The 26805-nt window shown below is 35.1% G+C and overlaps 1 protein-coding gene across 1 annotated transcript in view; it reads right to left on the minus strand.

Annotated features, from left to right (window-relative positions):
• Brd8 (Bromodomain containing 8) overlaps positions 1–26805 on the minus strand; it is a 575604-nt gene that overhangs the window by 267537 nt on the left and 281262 nt on the right. The window contains exon 9 of the mRNA XM_090393081.1: positions 9949–10186. Within this exon, the coding sequence (XP_090249207.1) occupies positions 9949–10186 (238 nt within the window). The remainder of the gene's footprint in view (positions 1–9948; positions 10187–26805) is intronic.

Consider the following 26805-nt stretch of genomic DNA (forward strand, 5'->3'; position numbering starts at 1 on the left):
CTTCTCCTCTTAAATTTCTCGAACCACCCTCTACTAGCTTTGAACACATCAGTATCAACATTCGTACCAGGGTTTTTCTTTTAACAGATCATCATGTAATCGCCTCACTTTTTCACAAATTATAGCCTCAGAAACACCATCACCAGCTAACTGTTTCTCGTTTATCCAAATCAGCAACAATTTTTCCACTTCTTCAATCATCTATGATCTTTGTTTAGTAAGAACTTTCACTCCTCTTGTAACATCAGCTCTCTTGATTGCAATTTTATTTTTGAGTATTGTACATATCGTTGATTTCGCCATACCGAACTGCATAGCAAGATTCGAGACACAAACACCATTTTAATGTTTGGATATGATTTCTTTTTTCATCTCTATCGTGGTTCTAACAACTTTTCTTTTTGCTTTGCTTCTATCACTATTCTTCGGCGGCCCCATGGTGGCTTAATTAATAATAATTTATGGAAAAAAAAAAAAAAACCACAAAGAAAATCAAGAAAACTCACTGCAAATTTGTGCAGGTATCTGCACTGAACAAAGGCTGCCACATAACTGACACTTTCCCACATTACAGCCCAGCATGCAGAGCATGTGGTTGCCTATGTGAGAACTGAAATTCAGTTCAGTAACCAGGGCGCTTTTTGTTCGGGAACCGAATTGTTCGAGAACAGAGGCATTCGACAACCAAGGTTCCACTGTATTGCAAGTTTTTTTGTTGATGTTGTTGTGGTTCTTTAATTTTTTAGTTCTTAATGTTAAAATTCAGTCTATTTCATTCATTTTAAGTTCTATTTATGTTTCATTTCTCTTCCTGGATATAAATATCTGTGCTCACATACTGGTTCCTCATGTTCAACATTTTCTAAAATTCCGCATTTTTGGCTCAATCAAGTCTGGCACCAAATACCACATTATTCCTTTCTTCAAAAAAAAAAATACATACAAAAGCATGTCTTTAATATTCTTTAAATATATAAAAAATTCAATTAGTCTGAACTTTATTTAGGCTTAGGTTGGAATGCATGGGCACCTTGATTACCACAAAAACTTTCATTGCTTAAAAATAGGAACTACATGAAAAATTTCAGAAAATCCTTAGCATCAATGTCATCTTCCCCTTTTTTTTGCATTAATTTCCTGATGAAAAGTGAGTAAACTTAATTTATGGAGTATTATCATAGTATCCTGCATACAACTTTATTAATTTTTGCTCTATCTTTTATAAATAAATTGTAAATATTGATCTTATAGAACACTTTACAAACTTTCAGTACCAGCATGCTCCTTTCAAAATTATATTAACACTGGCATATCATCCTCTACCACCTCAAAGGCAATTTGGGAGAAGTTATAATATTTCATTTTTAATTATTAAATACATTTTTAGTTATACGAATGCATATACATACAGCAGAAACAAAAATTATGAAATTTAGTGGGGAGTTCCAAACTTGTGATTTGATCTATTTGAACTCGCACTTTTAATATAAACAATTCAAAAACCACATGGTTAGAAAATGATAGTGCCATAAATAAACCACTGTCCTAAGGTTAGCCCATGAATACTAAGAGACACACTTTCTGTAAAATATCTTTCAGAGTTTTTAGTTATTGAAAAATTAATTATACATAAATCTGCAATTATGTGTGACAATACGATGACAAAAATATAAAAGTTAAAAAGTGCTTCATGATGTACTCCCAGAGACCTTTCCTGTACCCCTAGGGGTATGCATACCTCAATTTGGAAAACATTGTTATAGAGTATTTATTGCAAATAAAAATTAATAATGAAGCAATAAAAGTAACGACATGGATGTAGAATAACATCAAGACATCCAAGATTGTGTTGCTAATTAATGTAACATAGAAAACTTGCTAACTAAACTGTTTGCTAAAATTACATCATTATCCTACTACAACTACTGATATAATAATAACGAAAATATTTTTTGCCATGAAAACTAATATTTTGCTACAAAAGGATACATAATATAGGTAGTTTGTCAATACCACTTCTGAAAAATAAGTCATATTTTCAGAATTTAGTTAAGTAAATTCACTGTAGTTTTTGTTTTATATGGACATGCAATAGAGTGTGTTATTTAGTTTTAAGTAAAACTTGTTTATTTGTTTTAATAGGATGTTGAAAGTTTTTTTCACTTGGTTTAACCCTTCATCCAAGCGTAAGCAAACAAAGTTTGTGCGTGAAGTAACTAACTTGATAACTAACTAAAGTAATCAAGTAACTAACTTGATAACCTGGCTAGTTGTAAGTGAAAAGAACTTTCAACATTTATCTCTAATCCAGAGTATTTTAGTAATAAGGTGCAACATTTTTTAGCTACTTATATTATAGAAATAAGACTTTTGCATTACTTCAGTCTCAGAAATTATATTCTTGATTTCATCCTTTATCCAAGTGAAGTAAACAAAGTTTGCAACAGTCTGGATAATGGCCCTTCCCATAATGCATAGCATTATACATGTCTGTAAGGATATGAACATTGCATTATGGAATACTAAGGCAATTGATGTGAAGTCATTAGCTTCTATATACAAGTAGCCCAGTCGTGAAGTGACTTCAATCTTTGTTTGCTTCACTGGGATAAAGGTTGAAATACAAGAATATAATTTCGTGGCATCTTTAATTTATAAGTTTAATAGAATATTTTTCTGCATCAATGTGTGGAAGAACAATGCCGATCAAGGCATTCTTGTTGGGCAAATTGAATTTGCATGATTTTGTTCAGTGCAGAATGTGTGAGATGCATTCATCATGAAAGTTAAAGGATTTGTGGAAGGACAGCAAAACTGGTGAACAAGTGTGTAATAAGTGCCAGATGGGTAGAGAGAATGAAGCATGTGACAGTAGACAGTACTGACAATAAAATGGAAAATATTAATATTGGAAGTAATGTTGAACATGCAGTCATGGAAGGTCAAGAGAATGAAAAAGAATATCAATAAGGAAATAGCACACTCGGTTTAATTCTTCACAGTGCAAATTATGAAATTCAAAAATTGCAGAAAGAAACAAAGTGATAGTTGAGAAGAGAAAACAAACAGGATGTCCAAGGTAAGAAAAGAAGGTCAACTGAATAAATGAGAGAAATAGGGCAAGGAGAAAATATTGTATGGAGATTCCATGGACAGAGGAGTACTTAACCAATATTATTAATTTTTGTTTCCCTGGTGCAAAAATTAATAATATTAGTGATGCCGTCAGGTTGAAGAAAGATAGGGAAAAGGAATTATTTTGGCAGGTACTAATGACCTGAGAGGTGAGAAATATTCTAGGAGGGAAAATGTGAAGGAGCTATTGGAAGAAGTGAAAAATGAGAGCGAGAGGGTGAAGATTGTTTCGTGCTATGAAAACTAGTCTTCAAATGGTCCCCAAATCATCACTCACCTGAAGAAAAGTTGATTACTATTATTATTATTAAAACCACACTTCCAAGGAGTCTAAAGACTAGTCGAGGGAGATAAACACTGTTACACACTCACAAAGCCACAAAACTGTGTTCAGAGCAATCCACTGACCAGCCAATTACCATGCAAAGAACCTACTCCTTATGTTACCCTTACTTTATTCTAATAAAACATTCTGGTATGGCCTCTTGTTCTATCCCTTCTCCCATTCTACAAAAAATTTCTTCAAAATCCCTTTACCAATTTAAATATCTCAATCGCATTCTCTTTATTCTTCCTATTCACAAGGTTTTGCAAACTACATTTCCTCGATCTGTCCTCGTATCCCACATCTCCAGTTACAACTTTAGTCAGTTTTCTCTGGACTCTTTCCAACATACCCTCATCATGAAAACCAGGATACCAAATCTGTGCACAATTCATACAAAGATAAATTTTAAAGATGCCAAGAAATTATATTCTGGGTTTAATCCATTATCCAAGTGTAAACAAAGAAAGTTTGCACCTGAAGTATCTTCAGGACTGGACAACTCCTACAGAAGCAAATGACCACACATCACTTGCCTTAGTATCCCATAATGCAAAGCAGATATCCTTATGGACATTTATAATGTTATGCATTATGAGAAGGGTCACTATCCAGGCTAGTTTCCACCTTTATAGAGGTCTCATTAGTGGGAGCTAGACCAAGAAGTGATAACAAGGTTGAAGTAATGCAGAAGTCATATTTCCATATATGAGTAGCCAAAAGGTGTCACACCTTATTACTATATAAAATACCCGATTAGAGATAGATGTTGGAAGTTTTTCCACTTGGTTATACTATAAATTAAGGATACCAAGAAATTATATTTTCCTGGTTTCATCCTTTATCCAAGTGTAAACAAACAAAGTTTGCTCCTGAAGTACCTTCAGGACTGAGCAACTCATACACAGAAGCTAATGACCTCATATCACCTTACACTTGGATAAAGGATTAGACAGAACATAATTTCTTAGCATCTTTAATTTATAATATAACCAAGTGGAGAAACTTCAACAAAAATTCATACAAGGCCTTATACAATGACACCAGAACCTCTTTATTTCTGCAAGTATCTACAAGCTAAGGTCCTCTGCATCATTGCAATAATCTAATGTGATGTTTTCACAATGTGACTTCTAAATTTCAGATCCTTGTCCTCCAAGGTCTCTTATCTCAACTTTCTCCCAAATTTCCCTGTCAAATGTATACTTTGCATCCCATTGTTGCCTACCAAATTTTAGACCCTTATACTTCGCAACATTAAATTTACAGTCCCCTGTTGCCCATGCATGCACACTAGTCAAGTCCTCCTGTAATAGTTGCATTTAATGATCAAATCACTGGACTTCTTTTTTCTTACATTCTACTTGATTTAACATATTATTATTATTATTATTATTCATTGACACCTTATTACCTTCTGTATGCTTTCCAACATTTTATTTCTCTGCTTAATTTTCTTATCCTCTCTGAGTTTCTAGACATTTCTCAACTTCTTCTTACTCCTAGGTGAACTGCCTAATAATCTGTTCTAACCACATTTCATATGTCAAATTATTTTCTACATGAGCATTTTTATCATCAATATCAGTACTGTAATGTTTTTGTTCAGCAGGGACAAAGGTTCTCATCTCCAGCATCTATATTAGCGCCCCCCTGCCCAGCAATCAAAAAAACTTCCTGTTCAGAATCTCGTGTTATCACAGCTACAGTTAGAATTCTATTTTGCCAGGTGCAAAACAAATCATTCTTACTTGATTTTAATGCCTCAAATCGAAATCTCTAATTTTTTGTTGTAAGGTTTTACTGTGTATATCCTCTAGTAACTACCTGATTGTGCTTTTTAGATTTCTGAAAATTCTAATGGCAATTCTGTAGTCCTGTGTGTACTATTTTTGCTAACTTTGTACTTTCTGGATTTTATTATCTTTTATTCCCTATTTGTAAAGAATGTCTGGAGTTTTCACTTAGGGAGGTGGGGGTGGAGATATGTGGAATTACAAGGCTGATAAGTATGGCAAAGTTAGGAAATTGCTTGGATTAGTGCCATGGATTGTGAAACTGCAAGGACTTGATGTTGATAGTGTATGGGAAGTGGTAAAGTAGTGTTTGAGGGAAGTAATAGTAGATTGCATATCTAGAGTCACGAGAATAATAAATCAAGTGCACGTTAAATGGATGAATATCATTATTAATCAGGAGCTACAAAAAAAAAAAAAGAAAAATTTGTGAAAATTCAAGAGAAAATTTACAAGCAGGCATATGAAAGATACAAAGCACAGGCTAGAAGAGAAAACAGTGTGGTAAGAAAGGCGAAAGCAGAGTATGAAAGGAAATTAGCAATACAAACCAAAGATAGTGCCAAAGAATTCTTTCGGTATGTTATTGCAAGTAAAAGGAAGAATATTCATGGCAGAATGATTTTAACAAATGCCGATAGTAGAGAGGTAACTGAATCAAGTGAAACAGTAGAATTACTAAGAGAATGCAAGAGTATATCATCCAGGTAGAGATACTGCGGTAACAAGAGGGGCAAAGGCTTATATGGAAACTGAGATAAATGAACCGGAGATGCATAGCATATTACAGACCTTTGATGTAAATATAGCTATGGGATTAGACAGTATATCAGCTTGAGTTTTACAAGAGGGGTGCTAGGAAATTAGGAGTGTCTTTGACTCCATTGTTTTATCTAAGTCTCAGGTCTAGATTAATCCCAATGGGAAAGAGGGGGAAAAACAGTTCCACTGCATAAAGGAGGCTCCAAGACTGATGTATCATTTTACTGACTGATCAGCATATCAGGAGTTGCAGTGAAGATACTAGGAAATTGGTCAAAAGCAAAATACAAGAATGGACAGACAGAAATGGGATATTATAGGGGATCAACATTATTTGTGAAGGGTAAGTTATGCCTCAGCAACTTGCTCATGTTTTATAATACAATAACAGCTGAGTTGGGTGAAGGTTTATAGTGATAATGCTGGACTCACTTTGCAAAAGCTTTTGACAAGACACCAGATGAGAATTCTAATCAATAAACTGCAGCACATGTGGATGGATATAAAGTTGGTGAAGTGGATTAAAGGTGGTTGATAAAGAGATACAGACTGTAGTAAGAGCAGAGTCCACTAGGAGGCCTGTGACTAGGGGTGTGCCACAGGGCTCTATTCTGTGGCTGCTACTATTTAATTCATACATTAACAATATAGGAAAGGATCTGAGAGGAACTATTCAGTTATTTACTGATGATGCAATATTTGGAACAGCAATAGTTAAAGAAAGTGTTGAAATTTTGCAGGATGATTTGGACAGAGACTGGCAGTCTGGGCAAAGGAGAATTTATGTCAGTTTAATGTGGCAAAGTGTAAGGTCATGCATTTTGGAGTGAAAAGATTATCAGCTGTGTACTACATTAATGGAACTGTACTCCAGGAAATTGATGAAGCCAGGGATTATAGGGATGTTAGTGGATATGGAGCTAAAATTTAGAGGGCATATTACAAAGTGGCTAAAACAGCTCATCAGATTACTTGGTTATTGAAGAATATCCTGATGAGCAGAGACAAGCAGATTATTATACCTCTTTATAGAGCCTTGGTAAGACCCCATCTTGAATACTTTGTGCAGATCTGGTCACCTGGGTTTCTTGGAGGAGGAGGTGAAGAGAATCCAGAGGCAAGTGACTGACCAAGATGATACAATGTCAATGGAATGAACCTTATGAGGACAGGTTGCAGATTTCTTGATTTGGTTCACAGGCAGAAAAGGATAATGTGATTAAGACATACAAGCTACTAAACGGGTTTTACAAAATTAATAAACAGGAAAATTTTCAGAGTTAGTAATTATGTTGGAAGTTTGTGGGTGATAGGGGTTATGCAGTATATAAGGGAAAAAAAGGTGGATAGCAGAAAACAATTGTGATTATTTAGCAGTTAGTGATCTTCCTTACTATTGATGACATATGAGGGCTATTTCAAAAGTTCTGTGCATTGAACTCCTATTGTTAAGCTATTTATTTAACAAAATATATTTATAGGTCTTCGATGCAATTTCATTTTGCCTTATCACTTCATGTCAGCAAATTTGTTGATATGTTTGATAAGTTAGGTCCTTCAGCAAAAACCTTATCAATCATGGAAGTAAAGCATATCCTACAGAATGGTTCTTTCAATTCAGGGAACAAATTCAAGTCTGGAAGGCTTGTGTAAGGGTTTACAGAGGGTAAGGATGGACCTGCCATCAGTACTTTTTTTCCCATAAGCTCAAAAATTCACATGAAACACATGGCCCAGCATGCAATGCAAAATGGAGTCCTCAGGCACAAAATTTTCATTCATGAAATAGCTAGGCGAAACTTAGTGTACGAGGGTGGTATGAAAAGTTCTCAGCCTCGACCATAGATGGCAACACTATCGGCAAGTTTTTTTTTTTCTAAGTTGGTACATCTGTCTTAAGCATCCACGTGAAATTGCAAGTCACTTTATCAAACAGTCTGTTTTATACAGCTGCCTGAAGCACAAGTTTTGTCTGTATCCATTGAAATGGATAAAATTGAGTATTGAGGTTATAAAAACTTTATAAAAGAAGGTTTAACACCAAAAGAAATCATTCGAAGTTCATAAAAGTTTATGGGCAATCTTTTCCTTCGTTTTCAACAATTAAGAAATGAGCTGCCGAGTTTAGACATGGCCGTACCAGCCTTGAAGAAGATCCACGTGAAGGATATCCAAAAAATGTAACAACACCAGAAATCATTGATCAAGTGCACGATGTGGTATTGGATGACTGGTGACTCAAAGTGCGTGAAATTGCTGAGACTATAGGCATTTCAAAAGAACGTGTAGGATACATTTTGCATGAAGAATTGAAAATGAAAAAGCTTTACGCAAGATGGGTGCTGCTTGCTCACAGCAGATCAAAAATATGCTGGCGTAAAAATCTCTGAACAGTGCGTAGACCTTTTTTACAAGAATAAAACTGATTTTATGCATCGATTTATTACTATGGATGAGACTTGGATTCACCATTACACACCAGAATCCAAACAGCAGTGAACAGAAGCCAGTTGTTCAGCACCAAAGAAAACAAAGTCGGTTCCATCAGCAGGAAAGGTCATAGCATCAGTGTTTTGGGATGCTAAAGGATTTTGTTTATTAATTATCTTGAAAAGGATAAAACAATAACTGGGGAATATTATTCTGATCTTTTAGAAGTTAACTTTTAACTTCTAATCTACAGACTAGACAAAAACATTCATGAGAAAAAGATCCAGTTTGCAAAAGAAAAAAAATTATCTTTTATCAGGACAATGCACCTGCCCACAAAGGTGTTTTGGCAATGGGAAAATTAAGGGATCTTCACTATGAATTGTTGGAACATTCAACCTATTTCCCAGATTTGGCTCCTTCTGACTTCTATCTCTTCCCAAAACTAAAACTCTTCCTTGCTGGGCAGTGTTTTTCTTCGAATCAAGATGTGATTGCAGCTGTAGAGGGATGTTTTGCAGATCTTACTAAGAACCACTGCAGGGATGGGATAATGGTGCTGGAGAATCACTGAAATAAATGTATTAGTCTTAAGGGAGATTATTTTGAAAAATAAAAATATTTTTGAAATTATAAATTCGTTTTTTCATCATTAGTTCCAGAACTTTTCAGACCACCCTTGTAATAAGCTGCTGTTACGGTTCATTTCACATACTTTGTTTGTCAAGTGCAATAATTTCATTATTGCCATAAGATATTAATACTGTTAATTTTTGAGTGTTGACAGTATCATTTTTTCTGTAAAAAGGAGAGGTTAGTGTTTCCACTATAAATAGGATAAACTTTTTGCTTCTGGTTCAAAATCCCATATCCATGTTTCAACCATGGCAACAATTCTGCTCAAAAGTTATTTGTCTTCAGTCTCTCAATGATGCAGCAGTTCCATATTCTTTTTACAATCCATCTACTTGCTGCTTCTGTGAGATGGTTTGGAACCTACTTGGCAGCAACTTTTCACTTTTTCAAATTTCAATCAGAATTCTGAAAACTGATGTGGATAAGATGTGTGTTTTCAAAACTATGATGTAAAATGATGGACATAGTTATATTCATCTATTTTATCATCCTTCAGCCTCAGATATGGTGTCAGATTATGGTGCCAACTTGGATTGCATTTTATTGTGTATTGTGTTTATGTGATCTCTGTTACATTTCAATAATGGCCACCCTACTAATTAATTTAAAATTAGTATCCAAATCTACAATTAATTTAAAATTAGTATTCAACAGGGATAATTATGATGTAATTTTCATGAGAAAAGATGCTTACAATGACCAACCAATCACCAACTCAAACATAAAAAAACTTAATCCCATAGAATGACCAAAATTGACACATGCAGCACTTTTTATATACAACGACCATGTAATACTCTTCTCTGTAATCCAAGATAACAATTACTGTCTTACTATTTCTAAATTTTGCAATATAATATTCACCTGATGAAGTTGCAGAATGTACAGGGATTGCTGCTGTCACAGTTGAAACTACTTGCTGCCCAGTTTCAGGCTTTTCTGCAGGAAACAGAGACCCAATAGATGTAACTCCAGGTAAAACTGGTGCTGTAGCAACTGCAAGCTGTCTTGCAGCTGCAGTGGCTAGTGCACTGGTGGGATTGAAAAATGGTTGAGGAGTAGATGTTGGACGAGGACTGGCTTGAGGAGTTGCTACGGTACCCTGAAATTGAAAAGATTAATTTTGACATTAAATAGATCTAGAATTTCTGGATACAACATATTTACATGAAAAAGTATTACCCATTCTGAATAGAATTTCTCATTCAAAAACAATGCTCAGAATAAAAGTCCATGATATAAAATTAGTGCATAGACACCATGCCATTTGAAATTCAAAAATCTTAGTGAGCATACCATCAAGAACCAAAAACAATACATTTAAATATATTATTATTATTACTATTATTATGTCACACCTCCAGGGAGTCCAAAGACTCATTGAGAGAGGGTACCCACTCCACAACTTCAACTAACCACAACGACACCAATGCCATCTACCGCAGACCACCACACTAGTATTTCCACAGACAATCCCAAACATCCATGCCTATAGCAGGATTTGAACCTGCAGCCTTTTGACTGATATGCTAACTACTCGGCAAACCAGGCCGGCCATTCAAATATAATTGAATATGTTTTGTTATTTGTTAGATAAATTCCTTGTCATAATAAATAAATCACATATACAGATATGGACAAATATTTTCATTATTCCTCCAGATAATTATTGTTTCTGGGTGGGAAAAAACTCTATCCCCATATGAGACCAGCTAACTCACCTTTGGTTGAAAGAGACCAGATAAAGGTTCCTCACGTCATGGAACAGGAATCGAGCCCAGATCTTTCCAACCAAAGTCTATACCATCTGAGCTATGGAGGCTATGGTTACATGGTAATCAGCATTCATTATTAAAAATTATGGAAACAACTACCACGTTACAGTACAACTTCAATTTATTATAAACCAAAATAATCACTCGACATTTCGACCTTCATAACAAGGTCATCATTTGGAGTATACACATATAAACAAAGAAACAAGCTACATTACAATCTACATGGTAAGCTAAAGTTACTGTAATATGGTCAACAGTTAAAATTACTGGCTTGGTTTCTGGAAAAAAAAAAATTACTACATCAAAGCTAGAGTCCTGTTATTATTATTATCTATTTGGTTACAAATCATTAAAAGACATATTAAGCTAGGGAGCAACATGCTCTTACATAATTACTCATACAAATTAGAACAAAACGGTATAGATAGTAGCCAATAAGAGCTAAAATTATTGTTTGGAGTCCTAAAGTAACGGTTTGCTGGAAAAGTTGAACTTAAGTGGGCTGAATGTGTACCATGCATTCTTGGAATTTTTTATGCCACGATTATTGTTAAGATAAGGATGGTTGATCAAGATTTCACAAATCAAGATTTCTTCCTAGGATTTCGAACTAAGAAGGTCAAAACATAGAGTGATTATTTTGATTTATATAAAACTGAAGTATTACTGTAATATGGTAGTTGGTTCAATAATTTTTAATAATGTGCAGTAATCTCTACCTTAACACATAACTTACATACTAATTTAACTACAAGCCCTGTCCTAATTCCTATCGAGCATGCTCTAGAAACTATAACCTAAAGGAGATCACTGTTGCAACCTGTCACTGGTAGAATCATCAGGTTCATCCCATCAAGAACATCGACCCAATCTAATAAGCCCACTAGCATTAGAAAGTCAGACAAGGTTTCCAAAGTTGCTGTGCTGGGTCAGGGTGTAGTTTCTGTGGAGTATGCCACCTCCTCATGGCTCTAACAACTCTCTAATTATATATACATTTATTCAGTTGATTCATTCCACATCTGCTCTTTAAATTCTGCTATATATATATATATATATATATATATATATATTAAAGACACCAAGCTTATTTTAAATAAAAACCTGGTTTTAATCCATTTCCCAAGTAAGCAAACAGACAAGAAAGCCATGTTTGCACCTGCAAGTAGTGCAAGTCTGGGTGACCTGCACATAGTGCAAGTCTTAGGCAACTCGTGGTAAAGGAGGAATAAGTTCTGATCGCTATTCTTAATATTTACCCTTAATGGAAAGTACATCTCCTTGAGGAGATGTATGATGCTATGCATTAAAGGTAAGCAGCCACTACCCAGACCAGTTTCCACCTTTATTAAGGTCCCATCAGTGGGAGCCAGGCATAGAAATGCCAAGGTTTAAGTAATACAGAGCTTATAAATATTTTACCAAAACAAGTTTCCATAAGGGGCTTTGACCTTATTAAATAAAAATCTCAGAATGAGAGATAGATGTAGAAAGTTTTTTACCTTGGGTATAATATACGTTAAAGATACCAAGATATTTTAAATATAAACCTGGTTTTAATCCATTTCCCAAGTAAGCTAACAGACAAGAAAGTCAAGTTTGCACCTACAAGTAGTGCAAGTCTGGGTGACCTGCACGTGGTGCAAGTCTTAGGCAATTCATGGTAAAGGTGGAATAAGCTGTGATCACCATTCTTAATATTTACCATTAATGGAAAGCACATCTCCTTGAGGAGATGTGTGATGATGCTATGCATTAAAGGTAAGAGGCCACTACCCAGACCAGTTTCGACCTTTATTGAGGTCTCATCAGTGGGAACCAGGCTTATAAATACCAAGGATTAAGCAATACAGAGCTTATAAATATTTTACCAAAACAAGTTACCATAAGGTGCTTTGACCTTATTAAATAAAAATTGCAGGATGAGAGATAGATGTAGAAAGTTTTTTACCTTGGGTTTTTTTTTAATTTTTTTATTTCCACCTTTACCATGAGTTGCCTAAGACTTGCACTACGTGCGGATCACCCAGACTTTCACTACTTGTAGGTGCAAACTTGACTTTCTTGTTTGTCTGCTTACTTCGGTAATGAATTAAAACCAGGTTTATATTTAAAATAGCTTGGTATCTTTAACGTATATTATACCCAAGGTAAAAAACTTTCTGCATATATCTATCTCTCCTCCTGAGATTTTTATTTAATAAAGTTAAAACACCTTATGGTAACTTGTTCTGGTAAAATACTTATAAGCTCTGTATTACTAAAATGATTGATATTTCTAGCCTGGCTCCCACTGATGAGACCTCAATAAAGGTTGAAACCGGTCTGGGTAGTGGCCCCTTGCCTTTAATACATAGCATCATACATCTCCTCCAGGAGATGTGCTTTGCATTAAAGGTAAATAATAAGAATAGTGATCAGAGCTTATCCACTTTTTACCATGAGTTGCCTTGGTCTTGCACTACGTGTGGGATCATCTAGACTTGCAATACTTGCATGCGCAAACTTGACTTACTGTCTGTTTGCTTACTTGGGAAATGAGTAAAGCCAGGTTTAAAATAGCTTGGTATCTTTAACATTTATTATACCCAAGATAAAATACTTTCTACATATATATATATATATATATATATATTTAATCTGTCGTCTTCACTAAAAGTTTAAATAGCAGATATATTTTCCTTGTTACATAGGTTCTGCATTCAGAATATAGTTGATGTTTTCCATATTCCTGCCTATTTTCATTTTCTTTGTCTTTATAAAGTGTGCTGATTTGACCCTCTGAGCAGACCTGAATTATGCAGTGGAGCCACTCTAAAACTTGTATAACTTCAATTGCAGTACTTCTGGTTGAATATCATCTGTTCTAGCTGCCTTTCCACATTTCAGGTTTTTGATAGTGCTTTTTCTACTTCAAAGACACGTATCACTGACTGCATTCCTGTTGAGTGTTTTCTACTACCATGCTGTGATAGCTTGTTTCATTTAGCAATCATTCAAAGTAATTACTCCAGACATCTAGGATATCTTTAGCTTTGGTTTTCTTATCATCTCTGATTCCTTTCATATATTCTTTCCTCCATTTCTAAGCTTTTACAACATCCTCCAAAATATTTTGCTGTCTTCCTGATATTCATTTTCTATGTTCTTATCAACGTCTTCCCATGACCTTTATTTAGCTAGTTTTACACTGTTTTGATTTCTTTCATCTTTCTCTGTATTCTCTAAGAGCACAAGGTGACATACTTTACCAGGAACTTTCAATATGCTTTCTTCTTTTCCCTTGACTGCCTCTTTTAGTTCCTGAGTCCACAATGGAGTTCTGACTTTTCTAACCTTTCTGACAACCTAACCATATGCCTCTCTTCCTGAATCAATCAATCATTTTCTTCAGAGTTTACTACTAAATCTCCAAGGTTCATTCTTGCTTTCAATCTCTTTCATTTTTTTTTCTTGAATAATGTTCGTGTACGAGTCTTCAGCTAACTCTGAAAGCTGCTCAACTCTGATTCTTTTTAAACCTTTCTTACACTTTTCTTTTCAGTATAATATTCAATTTTATTCTGCTCAATACCAAATGGTGATCACTTCCAATTTCAAATCCTCTGTGTGCACCTCTGACCTGAAATAGTTGAGAAAACATTGCTATCAATAATTACAGAGTCAAAGAGACTTTCTTATTTACTGCATTTTCTCTCTATGTGAATTTGTGCACACTTTTATGTTGTAACATGGTCTTAGTAATAATTAACAAAAATCCAACAGGTACTTAATATTATTATTAGCTTTGCTATTTTCACCAAATTTTCCCCAAACATCTCTATATGTCTGGTAATCATTTCTTACTCTCCTTTTAGATCTCCAACTAGGACTAAATTTTCATTTTTTGTTGTGTCAGCTGCCTTCTCTCATGTCTCCTAACTTCATTAGTAGAATCTTCTATTGGGCCACAGACACCTATGCCTCATTGTCTAGTTCCTCATTCTACTTGATATTGCCTGTCACTCAAGAAGATTATCCTTGTGGTTTGGGAAACATCGATGGGACACTGCATACTCTATGGGAGGAGTTATACTGGAGGAAGTAGAGGGAGACAAGAGATCTGGGGTTGATGATTGATAGAAACCTGAAATTTAGGGGACATATTGCAAAAGTGGTGAAGGTAACACAGAGGATTCCTGCAATAACGAGAAGGATGCTGACCTGCAGAGATAAAACAGTTATCATTCCGTTGTATAAGACCCTGATCAGACCACACTTGGACTATTGTTCTCAGATTTGGTCTCCAGGATTTGAAGGGGATAAATTAACTGTGGAAAGGGTACAAAGGCGGAAAACAAAGATGGTTTCAGAACTGTACAATGATAGTTATGAGGATCGGCTGAGGGAATGTGGACTGCAGAGTTTGGTGGATAGAAGAAGGAGAGGTGATATGATTGAGACTTTTAAACTGTTGAGAGGTGGTTACAGGGTTGACACTGGGGATTTCTTTCGCTTGGTTAAACAGCGGAAAGGAGTGATGACAAGAGGCCATCCCTGGAAGTTACGAAAGGAATCTGTGAGCAAGAGGGTGAGGAGTGGTTTCTTATCATGGAGGGTGGTTGAACCATGGAATGCATTGCCTGATGGGGTGGTGAGAGAAGAAGTCAATGAGTTTAAGACGTGGTATGATAGACTTTGTGTTTCTTAGGAAGGACCTCCCATGATGAGTCTTTTGACTCCATGGAGGCCTGAATAATAATAATATCTACTCTTTCTTTTCCCCAGTTGTTATTGCCTGAATATTACATGTTGTATTTGTTTCTCAGAAAGAAAACTTGCTTGCTTTTGTCTTCTTTGTTCTGATAACACCTAGTATGTCAAATTGGTACTTATTAAATCTGCTACTAGTTCTTTTCTTTTCCAGTGGTGATGCTTCTTATGTTGTTGATACAAATCTAGAGCTCTGCTGATGATGAGTTGGGAAATGTTGCAGGATTTGTTCTAGTAGCTGACTTTTTTTTAACCAGGAGATAACACATCAGCATAAAATTTGGTCGAGTTGTATCATAATTTGCATTATGGTTTTAGCCAGTAAGAACATAACTGGTCAGCTAAATCACAAATTGTAAGCCCATCTTGTTCGTTCAGTAGGTAGATACTTAACAGTACACAACAAGAGATAGTGAGAAATGGACTTTAATTCTGAAGTCCAGGTCATTTCTCTGCATTGCTTAAAAGACCGTATTGAGGACTCCTTCCAGTTAACCAACTTTGACCCTTAAGCACCACTAGTTAAGAACATTATTATTATTATTATAGAATTTCTGGAATTCTTATTATTATTAGTAGTAGTAGTAGTAATATATTATTATATCACTATCAGAACACTCAACTGATTCAGGCAATCCATTCCAATCATTCACCACTCTCCTAACAACAACAAATCTAGTCCTCACATGCACCTTTATTAACCACTCCTGCACAACCTCCAAGGGCCACTAGTTCTCTCACTCTGTTCATCACATAATGAAAATCTCATATAGAAACCCCTTTAATAAGTCATAAAAGTTACTATTATGTTCTCTCTTTTCCATCTATCAACTAAACTTTTCAACCCACACACCTTTAACTTGCTCATAGGGAGAATTCTACTCCAGATCTGTCATCAGCTTGGTCATTCATCTCCACCATCTTCATCTCACCTGCTGATCCCCAAGAAACCCAGTTGAACAAATCAGTAGTCAAGATACTGTCAAATCATAGCCTTATAAAGAGGAATAATAACCTCTCTATCTTTACTAACTACTGTTTTTTTTTTTTAATATCCAAGTAATCCTCTTAGTATTTTGCTAACAGGTGCAATATGCCCCTCCCCTTCTGAACTTCAACACTTTGTCTGCCATTACTCCCAAGCCTCATCAATTTCCTACAATCCAGTACCATCAATGTGATAATACTGTGTATATATTATACAGTAGATATCACATTGCTGCATACTGCATAGTACATTTTTGCCACTGCATTCACTCATAATACCAGTTCATTCAAATCGTCATCATGCAAATTATCTGCATAACCTTTATCAACTATTGCCCTCCACACTTTTGCATCATTAGCAAACTTAAATTTTCTCCTATATCATTAAATACAAATTAAAGAGTAGTGATCCTAGTGCAGAACCCTGAGGCACTCTGCTAGTCACGCTTATTCTTCTACATTTCACTCTACCATATACTACTTTCTGGTATGTCTGTTTGTCAGACACCCATTTGCTCCAACTAATGTAATAGTTTTCTATGCAGTCTTCTGTCAAATGCTTTTGCAAAGTCTATCATGGTGCAGTCCTTATCTAATTCTGCTGTCACTGTATTATAAAATCAAGCAGGACCCACCTTTCACAAAGCCATGCTGCCCACCACAGAGTATCGAATTCCTATCCATCCAATATTGGATTTTACCTTTAACCTTTACCTGCCAGCTGATACTGAGACTAAACAACTTCAATTCCCTTGCAGATTTTATTTTTTTAAATATGTTGAGCACCTCCAGTTTATCTACCTCAATTCTGCCATCAGTCTCTGCCACATCAGCAACTTCAAAATTTCCACACATATGAAATATATACCTTTGCAAAGTGATCACTTATCAATGCAACTATTTCTTTTGCATCTGTCATCAATACTATATACAATACAATATATACAATATTCAATACAATACCTTCGTGCCATCAATGCTATTTACTGTCATCCTTCCAGTCATTCTTCCTATTACTCAAAACATTATGAAAAACTCTTCTGGATTTACTTTGGCCAGCTTAGCTAATTTTCTTTCATAATCTGATTTGGCCTTTCATATCATACTAGTCAATCTTCTTGCTTGTACTTTGTACTGCTCATGAGCATGCTGATGACCTTTTTCTTTATATTCCCTTCATAATGTTTGATTTTTTGTAGCTCTTGCTTTATATTTCTACTCATACTTTACACCCAATTTTTTTAATCATCCTGACTGTGGATATACGGCTTTTCTGATACTGCTTCTCTCCAACAATTCCTGACCACTTCCCATGCACTACTAACATTCAGCTTCTCAAGCCATGGCACTACACCAAGATGCCACCTAAGTCAATCATAATTACTAGCTTTATAGTTCAACATAAACCCTTTCTTCTGACAGAGAATTCCATATGCTTAGCAACATCCCAGAGTAAGACAACATCCCTCCAACTGAAAGAGGAGTGTCTACCTTTGGTAGACACTCCTCTTTCAGTTGGAGGATTGAGAGTGCGGGATCCAGATCCAGCACTGTCAATCCTCTAGTTTACTCCACGACATGCTTTTACAGATAATTCCTTAATAACTTCCTCCAATCCATGTCCTCATAACTGAAGTCACCCCCATAACAACTCCTCAGACTGCACTCATTTTGCTCAGCTGCCAATGCATGGAATCCACATTCTCCTGTATGTCCAATGGTCGACAGCAGCAACCGACAACATATTTTTTTTCTTTTGGCCTCTATCTCACACCAGATAGTCTCAAATGAAAGCACTATCTCCCTCAGACCTAAAATTCTCTTTAACTCCTAATTTTGTATTTTGTTGGTTACAGTTCTTCAGCTATCATCAGCAATACCCCACTACCTGCCCTATTCCCTCTCCTCCCTGAAAATACAATATCCTTCACACACTATTCCTGTAACCATAGCACTTTCTATCAACCAGTTCTCACTAATGCCTATAATTTCTGGCTACGTCAAGCTGACTAGCCAGAAATCTCTCTCTCTCCTTTATTTGTAATACTTCTGGCAATGGTGTACATACATTTCAACACTGCCTTAAAATCGCAATTACCACTGTAATGTCGTTACCAACCCATTTAAATTTGAAAACTGAGAAACTGCATTCAGTATTGCATAATCATTGCTGTGCACACACACACACACACACTAATTTGTCTCAGAGTGGCAGAACCCACACTTGACTGTATTGCCCCCCCCCCCCCCCAAAGTACTTCTGATTCCCCTAATTTTGCACTTCAATGATTTGGTGAATAACGCTCTCCAAAAATCTAACTCCAAAACCATTCAAAATTAGTCCATCAGGCATATTCAGCAAATTCACTCCATACATCTATAAACTGCACACCATTCCTCCTGCACAATTTCTCATTGATTCATTAGCAATCATGGCCATTCTTCTCAATTCATTCCTGTCATACTGAGGCAGAAGACTCACAATACTTACTTTCTCACTCTTCTTTTTCTGCTTTAATCAGCAATTATTTCATATCTTCTCTTATTGCATATTTCTCACCTCTCAAATCTGTTGAATTGGATTTAAATGGTATTGATGCAAACACAGATTGATAAGAAAATAACTATTTATTAACTTAAAAGCTAATATTTCGCTGGTTTATATCCAGCATCTTCAGAGCACACAAACAAAGTTTGCTACAAATGCGAGACAACCACAATTCGGTGTAACAGTGGGGCTAGTATAAGTAATTGCAGCGTGCAATACAAGACTAAAGTCCTAATACGGCGCCATCTAAGTTATATAAAAAAAAAAGTAGTCCAAAGTTTTGAAAAAAAATGTAGTAGTCCAAATAGTGGTCCTTGAAAGTTTTAAAAAAATAAAATAAAAATAAATACAATTAAAATAAATAAATATTAATTTATTAATATTTATATTTAATTAATATTCATTTATTTTAATTGTATTTATTTATTTATTTTTTTTTTTCAAAACTTTGGACTACTGTTTTTTTTTTTTTTTTTTTAAACTTAGATGCTGCCGTATTACGACTTTAGTCTTGTATTACTTATACTAGCCCCACTGTTACACCGAATTGTGGTTGTCTCATATTTGTAATAAACTTTTGTTTGTAAACTAAACATATTTGGTCGTTTTATAATTAAAATACAAACTTATTTATTACTGACCATTTACAAAACAAACTTACATTAGAGCCTACCAGTTTTGCCAGCAAACTGTCTGGCTTTTTCAAGACGTTTACGGAGACATTAAAACTAGTAAATGCAAATTGAAAGGAACATAAAAAATGTTGTAAACCAACTAGTAGCTAAGGTTACACGTTCGCGTGACAGAGAGGACTCATTGTTCTTATTTATCATCAGGCATGCGTGTTTGTTGTAAACATGTAATGTGATTACTGGCTAGCTGTAGTTCAGATTGATTGAGAGAGAGGATCAGGTTTTTCCACGAACTGTTTAGGATTGCACCCTGATTTCTGTTGAGGTTTTCACCGGTTATTAACACTATTGTGGCTTCCTTGAATAAACGATGTCTGTAGTTGTCATCCAGATATGGCATGGAGCTGTTTTGTCACTCTATCGTGTGGTTAGATGTACAGAAATGATGTGCTAAGCCGGAAGAGATACTTCTGTTGTGGTTTACATCACCAACATGTTCTTTTTGTCTGATTTCTAAACTTCATGAAGTTTGTCCGATGTAGGCAGGACCACAGGAGCAAGGAATGTAATATACTCCTGGATATTTGTAGAAAGTTTATATCAGAAGAGGAGGATACACAGACTGAACTCTCACTAATAGCCAACACATTATCACAAAATGGATATCCTCAAAACATCATCAAAAAAATATCTATACGGTGACAGCCCCAGACAAGAAGAATCACGCTCCCAGCACATTTCTACTGTAGTGATCCCTTTCATCAAGTCAATTTCTTATCAAATAGCCAGAATACTAAGTGCCTACAACATCAGAGTGGTCTTCAAATCAACCACCAGCATCAGACAAGTTTTAGGATCCCCAAAAGATAAGGTGCCTTTCTACAAATATCCAGGAGTATATTACATTCCTTGCTCCTATGGTCTTGCCTACATCGGACAAACTTCATGGAGTTTAGAAATCAGACAAAAAGAACATGTTGGTGATGTAAACCCCAATGGAAGTATCTCTTCTGGCTTGGCACATCATTTCTGTACATCTAACCACACGATAGAGTGGCAAAACAGCTCCATCCCATATCTGGATGACGACTACAGACATTGTTTATTCAAGGAAGCCACAATGGTGTTAATAACTGGTGTTATTAACACTATGGTGGAAACCTCAACAGAAATCAGGGTGCAATCCTAAACAGTTCGAGGAAAAACTGATCCTATCTCTCAATCAATCTGAACTACAGCTAGCCAGTAATCACATTACACGTTTACAACAAACACGCATGCGTGATAATGAATAAGAACAATAAGTCCTCTCTGTCATGCGAATGTGTAACCTTCGCTACTAGTTGGTTTACGTTTTTTATGTTCCTTTCAATTTGCATTTACTAGTTTTTTATGTCTCCGTAAACATCTTGAAAAAGCCAGACAGTTTGCTGGCGAAACTGGTAGGTTCTAATGTAAGTTTGTTTTGTAAATGGTTAGTAATAAATAAGTTTGTATTTTAAACTTTGTTTGTGTGCTCTGAAGATGCTGAATATAATACCAGCAAAATATTACCTTTTAAGTTAATAAATAGTTATTTTCTTATCAATCTGTGTTCGCATCGGTACCGTTTAAATCCAATTCAACATGTGTGACGAACACATAAGTCTATCCATGCACCTCTCAAATCATTTGTACTAGCCAAAACAATCAATTTATTCACTTCTCACCTCTGAAAACTAAAAGCTTCACTAATATCCTTGATTTTTTTACCTGGGAAAAACGCTTTCATCACTTTCTCATTAAGCAAACCTCTTATCATCGACTCTCCATATTGTCTTCTAACTCTCAGTTTCTTGCAGTTTCATTATTTTCCTCCATTCATTTTTTTCTTTCATCCTCCTTCCATATGTACCACAAGAGGATCATTTCTCCAGTTGCTCTAGCTCGAGTTTTGTTCTGTGGACTAAACAAGAGCGGTAAAATAGCCTCAAATGAACCATCTCCTCTGTAAGTGCACTTTTCACTCCTTAGTATCACCTAATCATCCACATTACCTTCAGCCAGTTCTTTCATACTCTCATTCATATTTCACATACTATTGTTCCTCCTCCTTCCACATTCTCCACAACACTTTAACAGCACATATAGCATAGCAACCAAGAAAGCAAAACATGTTAGACACAGTATAGCTGTAACAGCACAAATGTTTTGTACTAAGATTAATAATACTTCATCAGTGTGTGTAGTAAGTAAGCAATTCAACTAGACAGAATACAAGGTAAATATAATTATCGGTTAACAGTTGCCATATGCTAGGAGAATCATATAAAAAAATCAGATATCTACATAGGATGAGTATCTCCCACACTTTCGAGAGAGAGAGAGAGAAAGAGAGGCAATCATTCTGATTCAAATTAGGCAATGATAAAAGGATTCACATCTTTCTTTGAAGAGATGTTCATATTTAAAACTGCTTCTATGAACAAGGTAGGCCTCATTCCTAAGTGTACTGTGGTCAGTATCAATACTAAGTTGAACAAGACTGACTTTTGCAGTTTAAGATATCCAATGTAGCACTAATGTTCACCAATTCTTTTTCCAAAGAACAGCCTGTCTATCAAAAGCTGGATAGATTCGCAAAGACTCTGGTAAACACAAGCCAGAGAAAAAGGCAAAAGTTTAGCTTTTGCAGATTAGAAATTATGTTCACATGAAAATAGGGAGATATAAGGTGAGACTTATTCAGGATTCTGCCTACAGGTTCTCTGAAGATTGGTAGAAATATATGGGATTGGTTCCCTGCATTTTATTGAAATATCCTTTGGGGTAGGAAAGTGGGAGTCAATTATCTGATGTCAATTGAATTGGATGAGGATTGTCATCATTTGATTCCATTAAGGTTTTGACTCAAAAGATCTTGTTGTAAGGCTGAAGGAGAACAGCAAATGCTATGCCTCTATTAATTAAACATTGACAACCCTGATTTTTTGGAGAGGTTTGATGCACACAACTTATGTACATTTCTGTGAGTAAAGGTAGGTTTCAGGTAAAATCTGGTTGATAAAGTATCAGAGGCCATATGAGGAAAGGATGTCCCAGAATTCTCCTTTTCAATAGTGAACAGAACACATAGATATGAACTATTGATTCACTGCAGGAAATTGGTTAGTTCATTTACAACAAAGTATCTTCTAGATGGTTTAAATAGTAAATCACCAAAGGTGTGGACAAAGGGCACCCCATAGCTGTACCTTCAATCTGTTTATAGATCTTATTTTTTCCAGATGAAGTAATCTGATTGTATAACAAATTCAAATCTCTTCACAACATCCAGAGGGAAATCATCACATAGAAGATAAATAACAGACGAGGATATGTTGGTAAACAGAGAAACAAAGCTAAAGCTTAATGTTGAAGTGAATAGTATTGATTTTTTTTTTCAAGAAAATGTGTGAAATCTTGATAAAAAATTTAAAATAATCAACATATGTGCTTAATAGAAAGGGAAGAAATTTGCCATTTCTGTTCATTGGTTAAAGGATCATTATATTTACCCTGTATTATCTCTCTGTATTGTTAATTTCCTACAAAATATTTGTGCTATATTTCATTCAAGTTATTTAATGTGACAAAAATGGGTCAAACGTGTTTTGCTCTCTTGCAAAGTGATATCAACCAGAGAAGCATGTGGTGATGTTACTTGAAAGGATAAGAAAACATTCAGAACTTTAGCAGATGGATTTAAAAAGTCAGACAGACAGTCCAGTTACTAGAAGGGGAAAAGCTTAAGTAAATCAGCAAGAACTCCTAGAGCATTAGAGAGGAAAACATAAGAACGCTAAGTTAACTTTTGTTTAGTTAAAATTAGCTTAAAAAAATATTTTTTTTAAAATTGTTTATTTAAAATTAAAAATTAATTTTTAAAATGAAACAGATTTTAAATTTAAAATTTAAACTGGAAGATCAATGAACATCTACTTGGATTTGGATAAGACTACCTTTAGAACAACCATAAAGTTTCAAATAAAATCTATTGTTCCATGCAGTACTAATCATGATAATGAAAAAATGCTCTGTCCTAAAGCTAAAGTTTTAAAAATTCTTAATTTTCCACCCTAAATGGATTCAAGTCATCTCGTGGAAGGTCAATAGCAATAACACTATACAACACTGAAAGTTTACTGTAGACAAAAGTAAGTGATTTTAACATAACTATGTGCACCTAATACAAAAAATGACATCAGTATTGCACTACCAAGAATTTGTTTATGAAAACATCTTTAATTCAGCAGAGATCAGCAACATAAATTTACTTTCAGGTCAGCACACTCTCTCTCCCTCTCTAGTGTAAGAAGTTGCACAAAGATCATATTCCTGTGCATCTGCAACCAGCACATGCATGTGTCACGTAAGTGAACTGTGCTATTACAAAGAACAAGAAAGGGAAGACAAACAAGAACCATACTGATACTACATTTAGTGTTGCATCCACGTGATTCACCGGTTGCTTTCTCTTAACTGGCATTGTGTATTTAAAGTTACTTTTAAAGGGGGTACACATTTTGGTTGCTTATTTGTTGTTGCACAAAAGGCAGACTGCAGATTGCAAAGTATGAACAAATCATAGTTCAAAATTCTAGTTGGACAATACATCTTTTAAGTGCATGAAGTGTGCACTCATTTTATGATTCATGAGAAAAGTGATATTAAAATCTGTGAAACAAGCATTCACTCCTCTGAACAAAACAGTTATACTTTGGATATAAAGTGGAAGATCAGGACCAGACCTAGGCTTCCTAGATATGTAGCAGTAGGTGTGCATATATTTAAGATGGTAGTTATGAGGAGAGTCTGCAAAGCTCTGATTAACACCTAAACAAAAATTAATTAATTTTATATAAAAATTAATTTCATACAAAAAAACATTTTTGTATGGAAAAAAAAATTTACGAAAATATTTTTATATGAAAAAACATTTGTTCTAGGTGTTTAGCAGAACTTTCCAGACCCTCATTCATAAAAGGAATGCATTTGTCAATGTCATTTTCTACTGCAATAGCATGGAGCCATTATACCATGCAAGATGAATGCCACTTTTATTTAGCAATCTTCAGCTTTTCTGTAATATCAACACATGAAATAAAATACAAAAATTAGCCATCAGCCACAAAAGAGGCACAGATTGTAGATGAAGACATAGTCCATGCCTCATGAACTAGATCCAGGTGGAAGCTCACAATTTTCAGTTTTTAGAAGACTCATATAGGCCATTACATCCATACTGAATCCCATCACCATCCTAGTCAAAAGGGTGGAATTATTAAGACTAGACTGTACTTATTCTTTATGTTCTTCAGGTGAATTTTTACAGAAATAATTAAAACATTAAATCTGCCTTTTTATCTAATGGTTTTAAGGATTCTTTCATAAAAAGCATTTAACAGTTATGGTATCTCCACCTTTTCCAATACAGAAGAAATAACCTGCATTTGCATCCCTTATGTGCAAGGCATTTCTGAACACAGCGAAAATTTTAAAATCACTGAATATTTTTGTTGCCTTTCACACTATCAGAAAAATCTCCACCTTTCTCACTTCTCCTAACAACGAGCTTCCACCTCTATGTTTTCTAAGTGTCTACCAGATGCCTTGCTCGTGGGTTTCCTTATTACAGACAAACCAGAAAATCTACTTTTATTAATCTAGATTCTAGAAGAACACAAATCTTATATTAAAGTTTTTATTAAAGTATATTAAAGTCTTATATTGAAATACAAAGATATCAACACACAGTTTTGAATCCTAGAAAATTGCTACCATAAGCTGATAAGTTGATACTCACATTCAGCAATATTGAAATTCAGCAGACACATCTACCTTTGTTTCAAGGTAAAACAAAAACATTAATTTTTTGTCCATTGTAATAAATTTATCCAAGTGTCTAAATAACAATAACATAAATCTTAAAAAGAAGCCTTAACCCACAACCAGCCATGACGTCTATAGACATTGAGCTAAATCTGGATACGATTCTGTAACACCCATTGAATAATATGGATAAGAAGTGCAATTTGGTCTCACTATTTCATCCACCTCGGCTAATAGGGAGGTTAAAACATTTTATATATAAATGTTTCGATATCAAATGAAGTACAGGAAGATGGCTAGTTTGATGAGAAATTAGGTGTAAGACATAGGAGCACAATGATTCCCCTGTTATATGGATCACATTTTAAAAGGCCTTAACACGCTCGCTGCCAATATACCAACTACAAGTATACTTGTAGTTGGTATATGAGCCTCACAAGACAACTACGAATATACTCGTATGTCAATTACCGACCTCATCCTGATTATTCATAGTGACCTTGAAGAAGGGAAAGTGCTTGGCGTGCGGTAACAAACTATGCCCGAGGAGCATGGCAGCAAACGTGTTAAATCACATATCAAAATGGGATAATGGGATTGGGATATGCCGCTAGAGGGATTCGTGGTCTGTAGTGTTTGTTGAGAGCTCCTGATAAGATAAGTGTTATTTTAAGTTATCATTGACAATTTTGCATCAATATTACAGGAGATTATCCAGTGTACTATCTGCGAAATGTACGCTTTGCGGAGAGTGGTTGGAGTATGGTTAGATGATGATGGAGTGAATGTGTGTAGAAAATGTAAGGAAAATGAGGAATTAAAGTGTATTTCAGGTCGTGAATGTGATATTTTTGTCAATTTTCAGAATGAAGAAAATAGCAATATGTAAGAAATTGCGAGGTTGTACCAGAAAACTGTGAGGACGTGAATGTAGAAAGTATGGATGATGGTATTAATACAGAGCAAATTAATGGCTTAACAGATAATAAAAACGATGAGATAGATGCAATGAGTGAGATCCCGTTGTTGAGTGGAGCGATACATTAAGCAAAGCGACAACTAGAGCGTATGCACAATGTCAACCGAGTTTACAGACCGATAATAAAAAGTATGATAAGAAAAATAAGAGTATGATTATGAAAATAAACAAAATGAAGGAGTGAGTGCTGTATAA

This window comes from Typopeltis vanoorti, chromosome 5, assembly GCF_054136105.1.
Source record: "Typopeltis vanoorti isolate ZY-2024b chromosome 5, IOZ_Tvanoo_1.0, whole genome shotgun sequence".
NCBI lineage: Eukaryota > Metazoa > Arthropoda > Arachnida > Uropygi > Thelyphonidae > Typopeltis > Typopeltis vanoorti.